Source organism: Carcharodon carcharias, chromosome 7 (genome assembly GCF_017639515.1).
Source record: "Carcharodon carcharias isolate sCarCar2 chromosome 7, sCarCar2.pri, whole genome shotgun sequence".
Classification (NCBI taxonomy): Eukaryota; Metazoa; Chordata; class Chondrichthyes; order Lamniformes; family Lamnidae; genus Carcharodon; species Carcharodon carcharias.
The window spans coordinates 142,040,398-142,061,381 of record NC_054473.1 but is presented as its reverse complement, the minus strand read 5'-3'; the positions used below and the strand labels follow the sequence as shown (position 1 = coordinate 142,061,381).

At 37.4% G+C, this 20,984-nt stretch overlaps 1 protein-coding gene across 1 annotated transcript in view; it reads left to right on the top strand.

Moving 5' to 3' along the window:
* Positions 1 to 20,705, top strand: part of cylda (cylindromatosis (turban tumor syndrome), a) — a 66,773-nt gene extending 46,068 nt beyond the window's left edge. The window contains exons 10-17 of the mRNA XM_041192550.1: positions 1,557 to 1,679; positions 2,144 to 2,235; positions 6,900 to 6,966; positions 10,252 to 10,384; positions 11,482 to 11,590; positions 14,576 to 14,694; positions 18,140 to 18,356; positions 19,926 to 20,705. Of these exons, the coding sequence (XP_041048484.1) occupies positions 1,557 to 1,679; positions 2,144 to 2,235; positions 6,900 to 6,966; positions 10,252 to 10,384; positions 11,482 to 11,590; positions 14,576 to 14,694; positions 18,140 to 18,356; positions 19,926 to 20,110 (1,045 nt within the window). The 3' untranslated portion in view covers positions 20,111 to 20,705. The remainder of the gene's footprint in view (positions 1 to 1,556; positions 1,680 to 2,143; positions 2,236 to 6,899; positions 6,967 to 10,251; positions 10,385 to 11,481; positions 11,591 to 14,575; positions 14,695 to 18,139; positions 18,357 to 19,925) is intronic.
* Positions 20,706 to 20,984: the final 279 nt, after the last annotated feature.

The following is a 20,984-nucleotide window of genomic DNA, read 5'->3' as shown; positions in this document are numbered from 1 at the left end:
CAAAGTGGATAGCTTCACAGTTTGCCATGTTATATTTTATCTCCCATTTATTTAACCTGTTCATATCCCTTTGTAACCTATGTGACCTCCTCACAGCTTGCTTTCTTACTTAGTAAACTTGGATATATTAGTCTCAGTATCTTCATTTAAGCCATTGACATAGATTGTATGACTGAGGGTTGAGTACTGATCCTTGGAGTATCCTGATAGACACTGCCTGTCAACCGAAAAATGACCCATTTATTCCTAAGCTGTTATCTTTCTGTTAACAAATCCTCAGTCTGTGCTGATAGGTTACCCAAGATCCTATGAGCCTTAGTTTTGTGTACTAACTCTTTTGTGGCACCAAATACAAAACATCCACTGATTTCCCCCCCCACTTTCCCACCATCAAAAAAAATTTGAACAGATTTGTCAGACACAATTTCCCTTTAATTAATCTGTGTTAACTTTGCTGGTTCATATTATGATTTTTCCAAGTGCCCAATTACCACATCCATAATAATGGATTCTAGCATTTTCCCTACTACTGATGTTGGGCTAACTAGCCTCTAGTTCCCTGTTTTCTCTTTCTCCTTTCTTGAATAATAGGGTTATATTTGCTTTCCCCAATCAATGGGAATTGTTCTGGAATCCAGAGAATTCTGGAAATCAAGACCAATGCATCCACTATATCTATAGCTACCTCTTTTAAAACCCTAGGCTGCAGACCATTGGATTCAGTGGATTTGTCACTTTATGTCCCATTAATTTCTCCAACACTATTTCTTTATTAATAATATACCTAAGTTCCTAATTTTCACTAGATCCCTTGGTTCCCCACTATTTGCAGATTTTTTTTTTGTCATCTACTGTGAAGTCAGATACAAGGTTTAATGTTTTTGCCATTTTTTTTATTCCCCATTTGAATTTCTCCTATTTCTGGTGGTAAAGGACTCACATTTACTTTTTCTAATCTCCCTTTTTACATACCTACATTGTAAAAGCTTCTATATTTTTATGTCTCTTGCTCATTTACTCTCGTTCACTTTTTTTTCTTTCTAGACTTCTTGGTTATCCTTTGGGAGCATTTTAGAATTCAGCATTTCTCATGCTTACTGCTCATTTTGGCAATATTATAACTCTCTCCTTCAACCTAATACTATCTTTAACTTCTCTTAGCCACTTTCTCTTGGACACTTTTCTCCCTGAGTTTTTATTCCTTCAGGGAAAGCATATTTGTTGCAAATTGTGAATGAGTATTTTAAATTCTTATCATGGCATATCTACCATTATCTATGTTTCCCAATTTACCTTGCTCAACTCTCCCTTCATACCTATATAGGTTTAAGACTCTAGTTTCTGACAACTAAATCACTTTCAATCTAAAGATAAAATTCATCATATTATGCTCTTTACTCGAAAGCCTCCTTTACTTCAAGGTTATCACTTAACTTTCTTATTGTGTAACACTAGATCAAGATTGACTGTTCTCTAGTTGGATCCTAATATATTCTATTTCTAATATTAAGAAAGAGTACATTTTTATCTTTAATAATTTAATATTTTCTCCACAGTATGTTTGCTTTTAGCTCGGTGTTGGACACTGTATTGCTTAGACCTAAAGAAAAAGATGATGTTAAATTTTATACTGAAACCCAAGATTTGTTAAGAACAGAAATAGTCAATCCTTTGCGAAAGTAAGTATAGTGTATTTTCCTGTAATTCATGATTTAAACCCATATTTATAGCAATTTAACTATTTTGCAAATCAGATATTATTGAAGGCTAAAACGGAATTAGCGGATTGGAAAAAGCCACATCCTGAATTGATGTGGAATCAAATGCAAATTTTTAGACATTGTTAACTTGAGAATGTTTTATTGATCAGGTGTACCTATCTAGAAATTGGAGTGTCAGTAAGATTTTAACTCGCTCAAAATCCATTTATTTACACGGAGTTTAAAAATTGGGCCTCTGGTTTGTGGCGACTATTAAAAGATTTTTTTAATCAGTTGTAAAATGCATTCCTCCATTGCTGAAAATTGTCTATGTGCAGTTACGTATGTTTAAATTAATTGAACAAAACTGCTTCATTTTGTTTCTATTGAGGCTGTATTTTGTTTAATTGGTACAGAAAAAATATTCCTTTTTCCTCTTCTAGTCATGGGTATGTTTGTGCTACCAAAATAATGAAACTTCGAAGAATTCTTGAAAAGGTCGAGGCAGCTTCAGGATTTACTTCAGAAGAGAAAGGTGTGTCAGCTTTTGCAATTTAGTGTTTATAGGCTGTGTGATTGTATATGGGTACCCAAACAGTCATTCAGTATAACCATTGGACAATGCTTAATACATTTTTCTGAAATTCCTCTTTCTTAACACTGCCACCTTTCTTAGTGGCAGTGTTAACCCTGCTCAAACAAATTAGCATTTTAATTTTTAAATATGGAAAGAGGGATATTCAGCATTTATTTAATTTTATTCCTTAATTCTCTTCACAAGATCTCACATTTTGGCCTTGATAGATCTTCAATGTTGAGTTGATAAATGCAGAGTGCTGGACCACTTTTATTTGTTGGTTGGTCCTTGGTTGACACACTCGATGCTTTCAAGCTTTTCAGATTGGGAAGCCACTTTAAGGCATTCGGTGGCTATCATGATGACATTCAAGTTCTCGATGAACTAGCACACACAGGAAGACTACAGGTAGATTGTCATCAACTCCCCATCTTGCTGGCCATTCTAGGAAACAGCAGCTGGTACCAGCCCACTACCCAGATGGAGGGCATCAGGGGACACATGCAGCATATATATAAAAAAACAATAACTCATAACTGACCCAACAGTAGAGGTCCTGGCTTCAACCTCCTTCAAAGATATTGGATAGCGCTCAACCCAATGAGCATAGGGCATGGATGATGTGGCCACCTGATCCAAAAGTGGAAGATAAGAGACAAATAAATTATAATTGAAGCCGTGAGTCCCAGACCTTGGAACACATCACATCAATCCAATGCCCACTAAGATCTTTTGCTGATTCACTTAATTCCTCCACTCGGCATCTCAGGCAACCATGAAATGGATAGACAAAAAGCTTTTCCTGTTATATAAGAGTAGTAGTCGAGGGCCATAGTTTGTATAACAAAAGTGACACAAATTTGATGGGTTAGATGGGCTGTTTCTGTTCTTCTAACTTTTTTGGATTCTACAGATATTTTCCTATTCAAGACCAGGCTCCACACAGATAACTCGATGTCTTAAATAGTTGGTTAAAGAGTAGTGTTGTGGTTTTGTGAATGGGAAATTAGGTATGACAAATTTATTACAGTTCTTTGAGGATGTGAGAAACAGGGTGGATAAAGGGGAACCAGTAGATGTAGCGTATTTGGATTTCCAAAAGTCATTCAGTAAGGTGCCGCATAAAAGGTTACTGCACATGACAAGAGCTCATGGTGTTGGGAGCGATGAGGGGCAATGGTGGTGATATATTAGCATCGATAGAGAATTGGCTAGCAGAAAAGGATTTGGGATAAATGGATCATTTTCAAGTCAGCAAAGTGTTACTAGTGTAGCAAGGAAGAGTGCTGGGGCCTCAAATATTTATGATTCTAATGGTGAAGGGACCAAATGTATGGGAGCCAGATTTGCTGATGAATCAAAGTTAGGTAGGAAAGTAAGTTGTGAAAAGCACATCAAGGAATCAGCAAAGGGATATAGGTTAAATGAGTGGGCAAAAATTTGGCAGATAGAGTATAATGTAGGAAAATCTGAGGTGGTCCACTTTGGTAAGAAGAATAGAAAAGCAGAATATTTAAATCAGATCAGGTTCCCATCAGATTGGAAAATAGTAAATGTGACTCCTCTATTAAAGAATTGAGTGAGACAGAAAGCAGGAAGCTACAGACCAGTTAGTTTAACATCATATGGAAATTGCTGGAATCTGTATTTGAGGAGGTTAAGTGTGGGACACTTAGAAAATCTCAGTGCAATCAGGCAGAGCCAGCATGGTTTTGTGAAAGGGAAAACATGGTTCACTAATTTATTTGAGTTCTTTGAGGAAATAACAAGCAGCATGGATGAAGGGGAATCTGTGGATCTGCTATACTTAGATTTCCAGAAGGCTTTTGACAGTGTGCCACATCAAAGGTTACTAGGCAAAGTAAGAGTTCACGGAGTAGGGGATAGTAGCATGGATAGAGGATTGGTTAGTTAACAGGAAACAGTAGGCGTAAATTGGTCATTTTCAGGTTGACAAAATGTGACTAGTGGAGTGCCACAGGGATCGATGCTGGCGCCTCAACTATTTACAGCTTGTATCAATGACTTGAATGAAGGGTCTGAATATTTGGCTGCTAAATTTGCTGATGGCACAAAGATATGTAGGAAAGTAAATTGTGAAGAGCACATAAGGAGTCTGCAAAGGGATATAGATAGGTTAAGTGAAGGTGCAAAAATTTGGCAGGTGGAGTATAATTGGGAAAATGTGAACTTGTCCTATTTGGCAAGAAGAATAGAAAAGCAGCATATTATTCAAATGGAAAGGAATTACAGAACCTCGTGGCACAGGAGGATTTGGGTGTCCTGATGGAAGAATCACAAAAGGTTAGTGTGTGGGTATAGCAAGTGTTCAGGAAGGCAAATGGAATGTTGGTGCTTATTGCAAGGGGAATGGAATATAAAAGTAGGGATGTTTTTCTACATTTGTACAGGGTGTGGATGAGACCATATCTGGAGTACTGTTTATAGTTTTGGTCTCCTTATTTAAGAAAGGATATAAATGCGTTAGAATCAGTTCAGAGAAGATTCACATGACTGATACATGGGATGGGAGGGTTATCTAATGAGAAAAGGTTGGACAAGCTGGACCTGTATCCATTGGAGCTTAGAAGAATGAGAGGTGATCTTATTGAAACATATAAGAGCATGGGGGGCATGACAGGGATTAGGGGACATAGGGGTCTCACATTTAAGATGGAAAGTGGAAGAAATTTTTCCTCTCAGAAGGTCGTGAATCTTTGGAGCCCTCTTCTCTTGGATAGTGGTGGAGGCAGGATCATTGAAAAATTTTTAAGGCAGAGGTAGATAGATTCTTGACTAACAAGGAAGTCAAAGACTATCGGGAGTAGGCAGAATGTGTAAGTGAGGCCTCAATCAGATCAGCCATGATCTTATTGAATGGTGGAGCAGGCTCAAGGGGCCATCAACCTAGTGAACCTGCTTTAAACTGCCCATGCAAATATATAACACAAAACAAAAACAGAATTATCTGGAAAAACTCAGCAGGTCTGGCAGCATTGAAAATCACTTCTGTTGAAGGGTCATGAGGACTCGAAATATCAACTCTTTTCTTCTCCGCCAATGCTGCCAGACCTGCTGAGTTTTTCCAGATAATTCTGTTTTTGTTTTGTGTTATATATTTGCATGGGCAGTTTAGAGCAGGTTCACTAGGTTGATTCCTGGGATGAAGGGGGTGTCTTATGAAGGGTTGAGCAGGTTGGACTATGCTCACTGGAGTTTAGAAGAATGAGGTGATCTTATAGAACATATATGAGGGGGCTTGACAGGGTAGATGCTAAGAGGTTGTTTCCTCTCATAAAGGCATCTAGAACTATAATTAAGGGGTCTCCCATTTAAGATGGAGTTGAGAAATTTCTTCTTTCAGAAGGCTGCAAGACTTCGGAATTCTCTTTTACGAAGAACAGTGAAAAGTGGGTCATTGAATAGGTTGAAGTCTGAGTTAGACAGATTTTTGATTGACAAGGGAGTTAAGGTTTATAGGGTTAGGAAGTAAAGTGAAGTTGAGGCCACAATCCGATCAACCATATTCTTATTGGATGGTGGAGCAGGCTTGATGGGCTGAATGGCCTACTCCTATTTCTTATAAGTTATGTAAACTTTTACAGGTCAGATCATGTCCATTTAATGTCCACATTTTTGAAAAGACTTCTTGTATATGTTACTTATTGACAAACATTTTTGGACTTCCTTCTCTCTCTTTCAGCCAAGTTATTGTTAGTTTTGTACTTCAGCAATGTCTTGCAAATTAGCACTTTCCAGTCATTATAGCCTGATGTATAGTAAAACTTCCATGATTTGTCCTCAACATTGTATTTCAGTCTCCATCAGAGTATTTGCTTTTGCATCATTGTAAATTTTCAGTTTTGTGCTATGAACTTGGTCAGAAGGAGCTGGTTAAAACATTTCAAATTTAAATAATTTCCATCTGAGTCTCGATTTAGAGTTGAAACAAAAGCCCTAGAAGTCTACAGACCGTCCCATTCAGATCAAGAGGGATCCATTTTAATTTATGCCCGAGATGGTGGTTTCAGAAGTTTTCAAGAACATATTGTCCCAAATCTTGACAATTACCCTGGAAATGTTTAACAGAATAAAACCTAGTCTAAGACCTGTGTAACTCCACGATTGATTTTCACCCCCCTGCCCCACCCCCAACCTGACAACAATCCGTCCACCTACCCACACTCAAAAGACTGGACTAAACTTACCAGACTGAATACGGCAGCTAGTATTTTCCTCCGATGGAGTTCCCTGGGGACACTGCGCATTTCTGTGACAGCCTGAAACGGAAGATCCCAGAAAAAGTGCAGAGCAACATCAGGTTAGGAGAACCTTTGTACATAGCCACAATGTGCAAGTATTGATGCTGCTCAGAAGATTCAGGCCTTTAAGTGGTTATTATCTTGAAGTGCAAGATTTAAATGAAAATAGGTAAACACTGGGTATCTACTGAATTTCCATTTGCTTATATCTCAAGTAAATAATAGGGAACATCTTTCATACATCATTAAAATTCCAAAATATTTGAAATGTGGAAAATGTTGTCCTATAATGCCAGTAAGGCACTTGTTTTGGGTATTTATATGTGTTTGTCTACCTGACCAAAATTTCCAATTTTATAGATCCTGAAGAATTTCTCAACATCTTGTTTCATCATATATTAAAGGTAGAACCTTTGTTGAAAATCAGGTAAGCAAACTTTTATTGGGACCAACTGAAGACTTGCATCACAAATCCTATTGGCGGCCAACGTTTGCACTCACCCATAATTTAAAATGTTTAGCATTTAAAGTAAAAAACCCTTGGATTGATGAGAATAGAAATGGAAAAGCCCAGTCAAGAATTTAATTACTTACGTGAGGTCAAGACAGTAGCTTTGATTGAAAGTTTCCTGTCTAGTTTTGTCACACAGATGTAGTCTTAAAAAGAAACAAAAAGCTTGCATAGTGTTTTCATTTCCCGAAAATGTCCAAATGTGGCTAATGAAACAGAGTTACTGTTATTAAGTAGGCAATTGTGGCAGCCAGTTTGTGCATGGCAAAAAAAATGAGTGATTAATTAATCTGTTTCAGTAATAGTTGAGTGAAGATTGCTGGCCAGAATTCGCAGTTCTTCTTAAAATACCATGTGATCTTTACTTTGCCTGAGTAGGCAGATACTAACTCATCTAACATTTTGTCAAAAAGAGTGCATTTTGCCTGGTATTGCACTGAAGTCAGCCTAGATTAAATGTCCAAATCCTGCAGTGAGCCTTAGACCCATGACCACCTGATGTGGAGGCAAGAATGCTACCTCTAAGCCAAACCGTCACTTGGGATGCAAAATTTAGCTTAGCATTGAGTGCTATGGTGCAAGATGGTGACTAAGATGGTATTTGATGCATGTACACTTACTTTTGTTGCCAAGGATCATGCAGGATTGAAGGTGTTAGTAAGTGCCAAACTAATGTCTGCCAGAAGCATGCAAAGCAAGCACATCATGATGTCACATGTTGATTTGATACCAGTGCTTCTGTTTTGAGCTTAATGCTCCAGCAACATCCTGTCTTGTGCCTCACATGGTTGAATATGTATTAAGCAGAAGGAAATACCAGCACTATTTAAAGGGATCAGGTTTACTTACTGGTTGATTTCTGCTGGCTGTTGGTATGATACAACAAGTGTTTGACACTTTTCTTAATTGTTTCAAATGTCAAAAGTATAGGGAGTGTTGCGGCAAGTGCTGAAGGGCTTTTTCCTGATTTCAAGGTTTCTGCATCAAATAGTTGCTGCCAGACCTGTGCATTATGAAGCCTTCCACTTGGAATAGAGCATGGTTGGGACACTAAGCAGAGGTCCTAGGGAACAGGGCAAGCTTCTAGAAGAGGGAGGAGCAAGAGCATGAGAAAGAATTACGTTGAATGAGATACCAGTAACCACAACCCCCAATTACTCATTCACTACTGTCCCATGCTCTTTACCAACCTTGTGTCGCAGACCATCATGTCAACCTGTTGGTCCCAATGAAAAAATAAATGCCACTACAAAATTAACATTCCAAACCAAATCTATGAATGAAATTGCATACAAATATAAACTAATCACTTCTGTGCATTCCATTGTTAACCATCTTCCATATGTCTTTACCAGTCCTAGTGTTCCTATGCAATACAATCCAAACTGGTGGCTACAACATGATGGGTGGAATGCTGCCGAATTTCATTGTAATAGACTATAGACTTTGAGGATGACCTCTAACAGCTCTGGGCATAGACGGCCTGGCTGCAGACAAGGGTGACAGCAGTCTAGGCTGGCTAATTGACAGGCAGCAACAAAGTTGCTGATGGAGTGGGGCATGAATGCTGTCATCCTGTATCCTGTGGAGCTACTGCTCCGTTGGAGAATAAATTGCTGGACTGCTGTAATGCATTGCAAGCCCCTTTGAACACTGATATCCACAACTTTGATGGCAGCCATCTGAGCTTGCATGGCAGCAAGCAAGCCAGTCAGAGCATTCACTGTAGCAATCGGATTTTTGGTAGAAACTCCTTATGATGCAACGGAAGCTGACATTGGCTGTCAGACGCTGCATCATGGCTGGGCCCATAAATATGCTGATGGAATTGGCCACATCTTCAATCTTGAAAAGGATGGGCTCCATGCTCTTGCAAGTCTTGGTGCCTAAGTCCTCCATACTCCTTGACATTGATCACCCTACTTTTTGATAAACTTCCCAATGCACAATGAATTTTGTTGTGAATATTCATCAGCTGCTTTCTACAATTAAAAACAGAAAATGCTGGAAATACTCAACCGGCCTGACAGCATCCAAGGAGAGAGAAACAGTTAAAGCTTCAGATTGATGACCTTTGATCAGAACATTGTAGATCTATTAAAATGATACCTGGACTCCAAGGGTTAAGCAACAGGGAGGGGTTAAAGGAACTAGGATTGTATTCCTGGGAATTTAGAAAGCTAAGGAATGATTTGATCAGAGTTTTCAAGATATTAAGGCTGACAGTAGTTTGGGGTCAATTATTTCTGCTAGTTGAGTCTAGAACCAGGGGCCATAGAGAAAAAAAAGTTGAGGCAGACCTTCCAGGAGTGAAATAGAAAAACCTGAAACTCTCTTCTGCAAACTGCAATTGACACTAGATCAATTGTAAATTTAAAAACTGAGATTGATTATTTTTGTTAGCCAATGAGGCAAAAGTGGGTATATGGAGTCAGGTCCCAGATCAGCCATGGTCTTACTGAATGTTGAGCTTGTTCCACGGGGCTAAATGTCCTATTCCTGTCCCTGAGACTGTTGCCTCCAGGTTCCCCCTCCAAGTCACACATCATCCTGACTTGGGCATAAAATCAAACTTCCTTTGTTATTGTTAGGTCAGAATCCTGGAATTCCATACTTAACACAGTGGTTGCCCCATCCGCAGAAGAACTGCAGAAATTCACAAACACCCCACACTATCGCCTCTGAGTAACTAGGAATGGGCAAAAATATTAGACTTTGCCAGGCTTTCCCATACCCTGAAAAAACTCAGTTTTGAGATGGAGCAACATCCTTGAACCAATCAGTGCATGTCATGATTCATTGGCCTTTTTAAACTAAACTCTACAAACATGCCAAGATCTTGTCCATTCTGCCTTTCCATTACCACATTACCTTGCCAAAAACTTTGCTCTAAAATTATTTTGTATGAAAATATTTGGAATTTTTGGCTTGTCCTGCAATAGTGCCTCATTCTATACACAGTGAGAGGAAGATCTTCACTTGAAAACCATATGAGTATCTGCAGCTGTCCACATGACGCAGGAATACTAATACATTTGTGCACTACTATAGCACTTGAGATTTGCTAGCACAGCAGGGACTAAGATGGGACCAACAATCGTCTGTGTTTCTCAGTGCCGTACTAACTGACTACACCATTGGGTGGGCAAAAAGTATTCATTTCTGTAGAATTAATTTTTTAAAAATTTTGTTTCAACACAGATCAGCTGGACAAAAAGTACAAGATTGTTTCTTTTACCAAATATTCATGGATAAGAATGAAAATGTTGGCGTCCCAACAATCCAGCAGTTACTTGAATGGTCCTTTATTACCAGTGACCTTAAATTTGCTGAGGTACAGAATATTTAAATGAATATCTCAGAGCTACACAAAATTTTGGATGGTTGGAAATTGATAAAAATGTTCACCCTCTGAGTAATCTGGAAGGCTTTGTTTAGTTTCGATCATGTTTGGATTTCATTACTTACTTGGTCAGGTTTTGGATCTACTGGATCTTATCTGTGTTTTTATCAAACATGGAAAAGCCTAACTTTACATTGATATGCCAGGACTCTTGACCTGAGTTTAAACTATATAAAACCCATGTCAGTGACATAGGCACTGACAAAAGGGTGTCACGCAAGCAACCGGAATCTGAAGTTATACCTAATGGTTTTCAAGAAAGCTAGTAACCAGAAATACAATGGGAAATTGGCACTGCCATCAAGGGTCTTGCATAGTATAGAAGCAGATTTAAATCAGGAACTGCTCATCTTGGAGGTCAAAGACTTTATTTACAGTAAATTGAGTTTAAATAAACAGGAACAAAAACAAAAATACCTGGGAAAAACTCAGCAGGTCTGACAGCATCTGCGGAGAGGAATACAGTTAACGTTTTGGAGAGGAATACAGTTAACGTTTCGAGTCCATATGACTCTTCATCAGATTGCTGTCAGACCTGCTGAGTTTTTTCAGGTATTTTTGTTTTTTTTTCAGATTTCCAGCATCCACAGTATTTTGCTTTTATCTTAAATAAATGAGTTCTGTTTCCTTGTGAGAGTGATTATCAGGCATCCTATGTTAGAAATACAATGTTTAACAGGGAAAAACTGCATCAGATATTTGCCCTTCTGAATTTGAGAAGGCATTGTATCATTACTGTAGTTAATTATTGTTTGCAAACTGAAATAAAAGTAAATATTTTACTTAGAATGAGTCAAAGAAAATAGTTTAGTGGAAACTGAACTGAAGAAATAGTGTTGCGAGAACCTGGTTACATAGTCCTTTGCATACTATGATCTTGTTAAGACAACTACAGTGCATAAGTTCTCATTTGCACAAATAAGCTACATAAAACTTTTGAAAGTTAATTTGAGCCTTTAGTTCTTTTGAGTTTAACAAATAATATGAATAACCAAAATCCCTATGGTTGTCCAATTTTTCCTTTTTAGGCACCTTCATGCCTCATAGTTCAGATGCCTCGATTTGGAAAAGATTTCAAGTTGTTCAATAAGATATTTCCATCTTTGGAATTGGATATCACAGATTTATTAGAAGACAGTAAGTAACATGTTTAGTGTACTTCTAAATGCTTTTAGATCTAATTGCTTCTTTTGGTGTTACTGTTAGAAACCTAAGAGACTATTTGGCCTATTCAACTTTCTGCCCTGCTCTAGCCTTTTTTTCCTGTTCCCTCTTCAAGTGTTTCTCCTCAAAGGCCACTCAAGCTATTAATTATGTCACATCAATGTAATTTACCCAACTTCTCAATTCCTTTAAAGAGTTATAAGCAATGAATAAGCATAACCATTAAAGCATTTTTAACTGAAGAAGTTATTATGCTTACCACTTTTCAGTACACGATCTCCGGCTACTCAGAATCACCATTTCAAAAAGAGAACTATTATACTTCTAACCTTGGGGCTAAAGCTTTGTTTCTTGCTATTTTGTTTCCTGGTTGTATTTGTTTTACCCTCATTGAATAGTCTGCGTTACTATTTTAGCATACACCCATGTTCATTATGTTAAATTGAAGAGCCTCGAGTGCCATTTGCCACTTCATTACCCTGGTGCTGAGTCTGTAAATCTCTTTTTAAATGTTATGTCTCCACATAATTTAGTATCTTGAACAAACTTTGGTTTTGTGTTTATGGTTCTTTTTGTTCATTTTATTAAGAGATATCTAGGGTTATTGCTCCAATAATTAACAACTCCGATTCAGCAGCTCCACCACGGTATGGTAAATATCGGAGTATGGTAAATATTGTCCAATTTCTTGTGTAGTTTCTGCTTCTTGCCTCACTAAATTACTGGGACTGGGGAAATCAAGTCTATGCATCTGCTACCTACGTTTTCATTTGAGAGTAATGACAATTTTTCATAATTATTTTCAAACTTTCCATTTCACACAAGTTATCCCCTCCCTAAGCAACGAAAACTTAAACATGTTTGAATCGATTTCATCATTCAGATTTGCTGATCCATGATAGCTCCCTGCTTCTGAATTCATGCCTTTCATATAGTTTTTTTCCACATGGGTCCGCCTGTGGATGGTCTGTAATCTGATGTTTCTTAACAAAAACAGAATTACCTGGAAAAACTCAGCAGGTCTGGCAGCATCGGCGGAGAAGAAAAGAGTTGACGTTTCGAGTCCTCATGACCCTGTCGAAGGGTCATGAGGACTCGAAACGTCAACTCTTTTCTCCTCCGCCGATGCTGCCAGACCTGCTGAGTTTTTCCAGGTAATTCTGTTTTTGTTTTGGATTTCCAGCATCTGCAGTTTTTTGTTTTTATATCTGATGTTTGTTGTGTGATATGTTTCAGATCTTATTGATAAAAAATTTAACATATACACTAGTTATAGGCAAGCAAAGGTGAGAATTTTTTATTGCTTTACAACTAAAGTTTGAACTGTAATCTAGCTAGCAGCCACTTGAGGGAGTACCACTTTACGAGAAACTCAATTACAGCCCAGTGCAGATTCCTTTTAAAACAGATGTTCTTCAGCAGATGAAAATTCCTGAAGCTTAGAATCGTTTCTGGCATTTACTCAGTAGGTTACAAATTCTTCTGACTTGGGATTCCTGTTTTCCCAATCTCAATTTAAATAACTTGATAGTCAATTTCTACTTGTAGCTACTTTCATCATATTCTGTTGCCATCCAAAGTGGATCACTAAGGCAGCAAGCCCATCATGTTAGTGTATTGGTTTGATTTTTTTTTAGAATTCTGTACTTTCAATAGTACATATTTTGTGGTGTTTTGAGATTTATTATGTTTTTAAGATATTGCCCCAATGTCCTTACTAATATTTATCCTCAGCCAACACCACCATCATTGCAGTTATGTCTCCGAAATAGTGACATTAGCTACAAACCTAACATTGCACGTACAAACTTGGCTGCCTAGAGTATTTGTCTTTAGTTTATTGAAAGAGCCATTGGCACATCCACATCCATGCTGTTGAGTTGAGACAAATATTTTCTACCGAAATGGTACTTTTCTTTACAATGCCACTATCCTTCTAGTTTTTGGAACAAATTAAGTGAAGCAGAAGTTTTTCCTCTTCAGAAGATGGTGCTGACAGCGCTTGGTATGTCTCCAAAGTAATTTCTCTTCATCTGTAATCCTAAGGGTTGTTGGCTTGCTATTGTATAAAAACAGCCACCACTTTTAGCACATTCCTCATGCAATAATGTCTCAAAGCACTTGCCAAGCTGCGATTAAGGGTTTTAGAAAGCTAACAAAGAGTAGTGAAACAAAGTAGTTTTAGAAGAAAAAACCAAAGTAGCTGAAAGATCTGTCTCCAATACTGAAGTAGATGACACAGGGCAAATAGCCTTGAGAGTAAGAAGAATAGAAGGTGCATGCAGGACATGAGGCCAGAGAAAATTGCTCAAATAGAATCCAAAAATGCTTGCCACTAGATTTAGCCTGACAGGTTCATGGAATTGGAGCCAGAGACATGATGTTACTTGCACAAGGCAGAGGACAGAGTTTCTTTTTTTTCATTGCACTGAAAGAAATTGTGGTTCATTCCCTGGTTGCTATCAAGCCCAATGTCCCTTGGCAACTTTTATTTTTTCTTCCCCATCCCCCAAGCCCAGGCGCACTGAAGAATGTTCTAATGCTTTCATGATCAGTCCAGCTGAAATTAGTTGTTAACACTCAGCATTATCTAGAACTTGATAACTGGCCTGCATCATTCATTCATATGCCTCTTAGATACTTATTGACTGAACTCTTGGAGAGGGTAGCGTTATTACATTATTTTTCCCCCCTGGATAGCTAAGTTGCTAGCATAGTGTGCAGAATCATGGGATAGGCTAGTTACTGACTCAAAAACTTGGAAGATGTTGTCATAGACAGATGATTCCTCAATCAAATTCCCTATTGCTCACTAGAACTGAATGTGTGGATATAAAAATTTTGGGCAAATCATTTTGAAGAGCACTGAAACATTCAAACTTTTATAATTAACTGTAATTTATATCAAAACAGTTCAAAGTATAGTACAACTAGTTGATAATTGTCTTTTTATTTTAGCACCCAGAGACTGTCGTATCTGTGGAGGTCTTGCAATTTATGAATGCAAAGAATGTTATGAGGACATTGATATAACTGCTGGAAAAATCAAGCAGTTCTGCAAAGCTTGCACTACCCAAGTAGGTATTTTTCTTAGTGGATTACAGAAGTCACATTGCAGAATTTGCGACTCCATGCTAACCAGCATAAACATCTGTTGTTAATTAAATCATCACTTTCCCTTGAAGAATTGGCTATGATTAAGTTCAAACTAATAATTTTATTTTATATCCTTCATAGAAATTGCAAGACAAAAGAATAGACCAAGATCCATCTTGTTGGCATTCTCATATTCTACCATTCTGGTAGACACTTGATATAATGATATTGAAAAGCTTTGGAAACTCTGGTTCCGATGTCAGCTGATCCTTCCAAGCTTTACTTTCACACTTGCCATTTGTCATGTCTGAAATTCCCTATCTACTATACTACAAAATGTTATTTTCAGAAAGAAATCTAATTTTCGTTTAAAATAGTGCTAACACCGCTTCACTAGCAAACCTGTTCCATAGATTGACCACTTGTTGATTGAAATATCACCTTCCCCGCATCCTCCCTCACCTTTGAAGTGCAGGTGGTGGGTGCCCTTTGGTTCTCCTGTACTGGAGTAAGTGCAATAACTTGTTATGTTTGTATTATTTATTAGACCTTTTACAGTCATCACCTCTCAACCTTTCCTCTTTATAGTGAAGTGTACCCAACTTTTATAATCATCCCTCATAATCCAGACCCTCCATCCCTTCTGGTTGTTCTGATCTGCATCCTTTCAATAAATGCAATATCCATTTTGTGCTGTGTCAACCAGAATTTAACACCATATTCTATGTTCAATGGTACCTACCTTCCATAAAATGGCAGAGTTATCTCACTATTTTGACTCAAATTTGACCATTTTAATACTCCAACATATGATTTTCTTTACTCTTTACCAACTAACATTATTGTTGTAGCTTCAATTTATTGGCAATCTGAACACCCAGATATCTTTACTTCTCTATTTTTATTAATTTTTGTTGTGGACTTTAGAGAAAAGAGTACCCAGATGTAGTAATGTTTTGTTTAACTCTTGCTCTATTAAGGACCAAAAGTATCATCTTTGAATTTCTTTCATTTGACAAGAGAGTAGTGATGATTTTTTATTGATTGAACAAAGTGGAGTTCCCCGGGATTGGTTTGGGATCATTGTTTTTCTTGTTTTATATGGCTTGGACTTGGTTATAGGGAGTATGATTTTAGAGTTTGCAGATGATACAAAACTTGGTAACACAATAAATAGGCAGGATAGTAGCATATTTCAGGAGGACATAGACTGATAAAGTGGACAGACACATGGCAAATGCAATTTAATGCAGATAAGTGTGAAGTGATGCATTTGAGAGAGAAAATATGGAAAAGCAGTATAATTTAACTGGTACTAATTTGAGGAGGTGCAATAGCAGATGGGTCTGGAGTGCATATTCACAAATCTTTAAAAGTTGTGTTTTTTTAAAATTACGCCCATATGTGTTAAAATGCATATTCTAGCTCATTTTATTTCTAGGTAATTGGGTAAATTGATCAGATGGTTAAGAAAGCATATTGAATGTGTGGCTTTGCAAATAGCAGCATTGAATGCAAAAATAAGGAAACCATGCTAAACCTGGTTAATTTTAAACTAGAGTATTGTTTACAATTCTGGGCAATAAACTTCCAGTAGGATGTTAAGACTTCGAGATTGCAGTGGATGGGTTATCAGGGTAATGCCTGAAAAGAGGGACTTGAGTTATGTGGAGGGATTGGAGAGGCTAGATGATTAAGGGGAGACAAAATAGAAGTATTTCAAGTAATGTGGTGTTTTGATGGAGCAAGTAGGGAGAAACTATTCCCTCTGGCAAGTGGGTCAGTAACCAGACATCATAGATTTAAAGTAATTGGCAAAAGAACTAGAGGAGAAATTAGAAAAAAATCATCAAAGTTTTAAGATCTGAAATGCACCACTTGAAAGGGTTGTGGAATCATATTCCATGGGGACTTGTAAAAGATAATTGGGCACGTACTTGAAATTGACTAATTTTCAGGGATATGGAGGAAACAAGCTGGTACATGGGACTAAATTTGACAGCTTTCAAAGAGCCATCACGGGCACGATGGGCAATATGACCGCCACCACCTATGCTGCAAGATTGAGTCTAGCTGATTTTTTTGCAGATTGTTTATATTAGTAACAGTAGAGTTACAATCCTCTTCTTTACTATAATCTAACATGGACTCATTTTGACCATATTCTCTTAATTTATTTTAAACCTAAATTTAATTTGAATTAATACCATTAATTAATGAACATGTCACCTGTTGGGTTAAGTATCAGGACAGATGAAAAAATGTTTATTATAAATAAAAGGGCACTGTTTCCAAATCCAGAATAATTGCATTTATCTGAAAACATCTATTGGCCCCATTAGTTCAGTGAATGTTATCAGGATTATATCTGCAAGTCTTGAGTAAACATTTATTTGTTCCAGAGTGATGTTTGGTTGGCTAAAGTTGGCACACAATTCAAATTCTTTTACAATACTTAGGTGGGTCTTGCACTGCCACTTTTCAGCACAGCTCCAGTGAAAATGTGCATTTAATGTTTCCCACTCCTGTTGCTGAAACTGTTCCTTACATGTAGGGATTTTTATCAACAGTAAGGGTTGGGGAAATTTGCCAATGGGAACGCTCTTGCCCATTGTGCTTCTGCCCACGGTTTGTGGTTTTTGTGCTTGGTTCTCTTGCTGTTGATTTGAAAGAACCGAAGACAGTTATTAAACACAACATATATATAAATCCAGACCATCTCAGGACATTTATTAAAAGTGACTGAAAGGAAATTTGTTCAGGCAATTGGAGATGTTATTACATTAAGTTGTGTGGGATTTGTAATTCAATTATTGATGCAATATAAAATGAGAGAAAAACATTTTTACTCAAGTGAGTGGTTAGGATCTGAAATTCACTGTCCGTGTGGTGGTGGCAGATTCAATCATGGCTTTCAAAAGCGTATTGGGTAACTATCAGGAGAGAAGAAATTTTGCTCGACCACGTAGAAAGATGGGGAGTAGGACTTGGCCAAGTTGTTCTTACAGAGAGCTGGCAGTAGACGCGATGGACAAAATATGGCTGTTTCCTGAACTGTGACCATTCAATGTGGCTGCTTTCAACTCTTCCTTCTCTTCAAACTTGAAAGTACCAGCCTAACAATGAATATAAAGTTGTCAAATTGTTATAAAAATCCAACTGATTCACTAATGTCCTTGGGGAAGGCAACTTACCTGGTTTGGTCTAAATGTGATTCAGTCTCATACACCAATGTGTTTGACTCTTAAATGGCCTGGCAAACCACTCAACTGCCCTTTAAAGAAAGCATTAAATTCACCCTTACCATTGATGCCCAAATCTATTTTGAAAAAGCTGAGTATTTGAACTTTTGGCTGCACAAACTCTGCACTTGCGGAAGATTATAATAGTGTCTTAAGTTTGCATTGATGCAGTTCTTTGTTCCAGGTACATCTCCATCCTAAGAGACAAGGGCATAAGCAGCGAAAAGTAACTCTACCCGAACAGATGGCTGACTATGCCTGGAGGCAGTGTTGCGTACCCAGACAGAAGATGAAACTGTTTGCTGTGCTTTGTATAGAGACTAGTCACTATGTGGCTTTTGTCAAATATGGCCCAGATGATTCAGCTTGGTTGTTTTTTGACAGCATGGCAGATCGGGATGGTACAGTGAAATTTTCATGACCTCTATTTCTTTTGTGCCTTCATTTTTTTGTGCTGTTTGTGTGTTGTCTGTCATTGTGCTGTAAACCAGAATTTGTGTCCAGAGGTACTTGTGTTTATCTGAGTTAAATAGAATCTACAAATGAGTTTCAATGTTCCATTTTTATATCATCCTTTGTTATATGTTTCATGGACATTTTAAGTGCAATGCACAGGAGTGCTAACTACTAAAAATCAATTAGTCTCTGGTAGTTGAAGTTTATCTACTAGCACTATAAATATTTTGAACATGGTGCTTTTATAATATGTATTGAGTAACAAAGCTAAGGGCGAACAGCATGATAGTAACCTATCTCTAAGACAATACTGTAAACGCATGAAAAGTTTGCATTTTATCACAGCAATTGAAACTTAGGAAGCTGTTGTCTTGAAATGTTCCTGAATCTGCTCTTTACATAAATCCTGCAGAAGCAAATTGGAGCAGCAAATTTCTGCATGATTCAAATTATAGTTGCATGAACTTTTATTTTGATGAGTGTTGCATGGAATTCAAATGCCTTTAATATGTTGCAGGACGTTTTGTTATATGCACTTGGATATGCATGTATGCAAAGCAGAATGCTTTGGAAAATAATGAGATTAATTGGCTCCGACTTCTGGCTTAAGAATCACATTTTAGTTTTAATTTTTTACTTTACCACCATGAAAGAGAGCGAACACTTGGATTGCACCATTCAAATCTTCAGGGTGTTTCGAAGCTTCGCAGCCAATAAGTGCTTCTGAAATGTGATCGATTATTGTAAAGACCCATCTGGTCACTACTGTCCTTTTAAGGAAGGAAATCTGCCATCCTTACCTGGTCTGGCAGATACACAGCAATGTGGTTGACTCTTAATTGCCCTTTGAAATGGCCTAGCAAGCCACTCAGTTCAAGGCCAATGAGGGATGGGCAACAAATGCTGGCCTAGCCAGTGATCCCCAGATCTCATGAAAGAATAAAAAAAACCCTGCATGATCTGGAAAACACTTGTACATTACAAGATAAAGGTGCTTAAATGAAGACACACCACCTTATTAACAGCATTTTCTTGTTTTTTCACTTGACTTTATAACTTTTCACTTAGTTGTAGGTATTAGGAACTGATATTCCGTGAATATCTTGCTGCAATAAGTTTATTTGAAAAATTGTAGCAACGAACCTCAAATTCTATTCTCCCCCAACCCAACATTTGGAGTTGCATAACATTGCTGCTTTCATCATGGTAATAGTATGAAAGTGGAATTATTGATTGAGGGTATAACCTAACTGGTTTCAACTCTTCCCTAAATGCAGATTTAATTTCCATATGACCACGTAGATGTGTTTTTTTTTATTGGCTTGTAAGCAGCATGGCTGCTGAGCGGAATTCAAGTTGAACTCGTTTAAATTGTTATTTTTAGAAGTTCCAGATCTAAAATTGATTTTAAAAAGTGCTTAATTCCACTCTGCATTATCTGCATATTTATGTAGTATGATTTTTGCAAAAAGCACTAGGTTTAAAACTGATTAATTTTGCTTTTCTTTTTGTAGGTGGGCAGAATGGCTACAACATCCCTCAAGTGACTCAGTGTCCTGAGATTGGAGAATATTTAAAAATGTCACCAGAGGAACTACATGGATTGGATCCTAAAAGTATCCAAGGCTTTGCACGAAGGCTGCTATGCGACGCGTACATGTGCATGTACCAGAGCCCGACTATGAGTTTGTACAAATAGACTGTGTGAACCCTTTACTGTTTGAAGAGGCAACCTTGATGACTAATTTATTACACTTAAAAGAATGCCTAAGTTACATAAAATAAAGTGGAAGTATTGCTGTAACATGTTTTGCACAGTAGAATATTCTAGTGTTTCTTAAGTGTTCAGTAATTGACTGTAAAAGTAGGACTGTTTAAAGGCTGTTCTAAAATGAATTTGTGTGTAAATAGTGATTTTTTTTTCTTCATTTAACTTTGAAAATGTGTATAGGTACTGATTTGTTGATGAATCCTATACCTTTATAACTTTAATAGATTTATCATTGAAAACTGTTTATCAACCTACACGTCATTGGAATAGTGTTAACTAATTGTAATGTGCAAACTCCTAACTCAACTGTCAATTATTTGGCACATGTTGCTTGGTGGCGACCCTGCGTTCCAACAAATTGTTATTTTTATTGTTAGCCCCCATCTGTTGGTACGATTCTCCATGAGCCCCAATTCCTTTCAATAGACCTCCATTAGTGTATTTCTTGATGATGTTTTCCATTGCATTATATACTTGGGAATCATTTGATATTTTTGCACCTATAAACATTTTTGCAATTTTCTAGTAATTTCCAGAAATTTTGGTTCCACTGGAATAGTGCTTTGTCTTTGAAAGTTCTTATTTTCCTCATTTTGAACCTTGAGGGAGAAACGTTTGTCAGTAAGAAGCAAGGACACAGTAGCACTGAGTTAAGTATATTTTTAGTGTTTGTATCTTTCTATTCAATTGTGATGAGGCCTAACCAGTCGGATCCTTGCATCAGGTAATACAGTAAAATGAAGTGATCAGAGGGTTGTTCGGGATCTTTTAAGCTTTTAATCATCGCAAAATGTGTACTGTG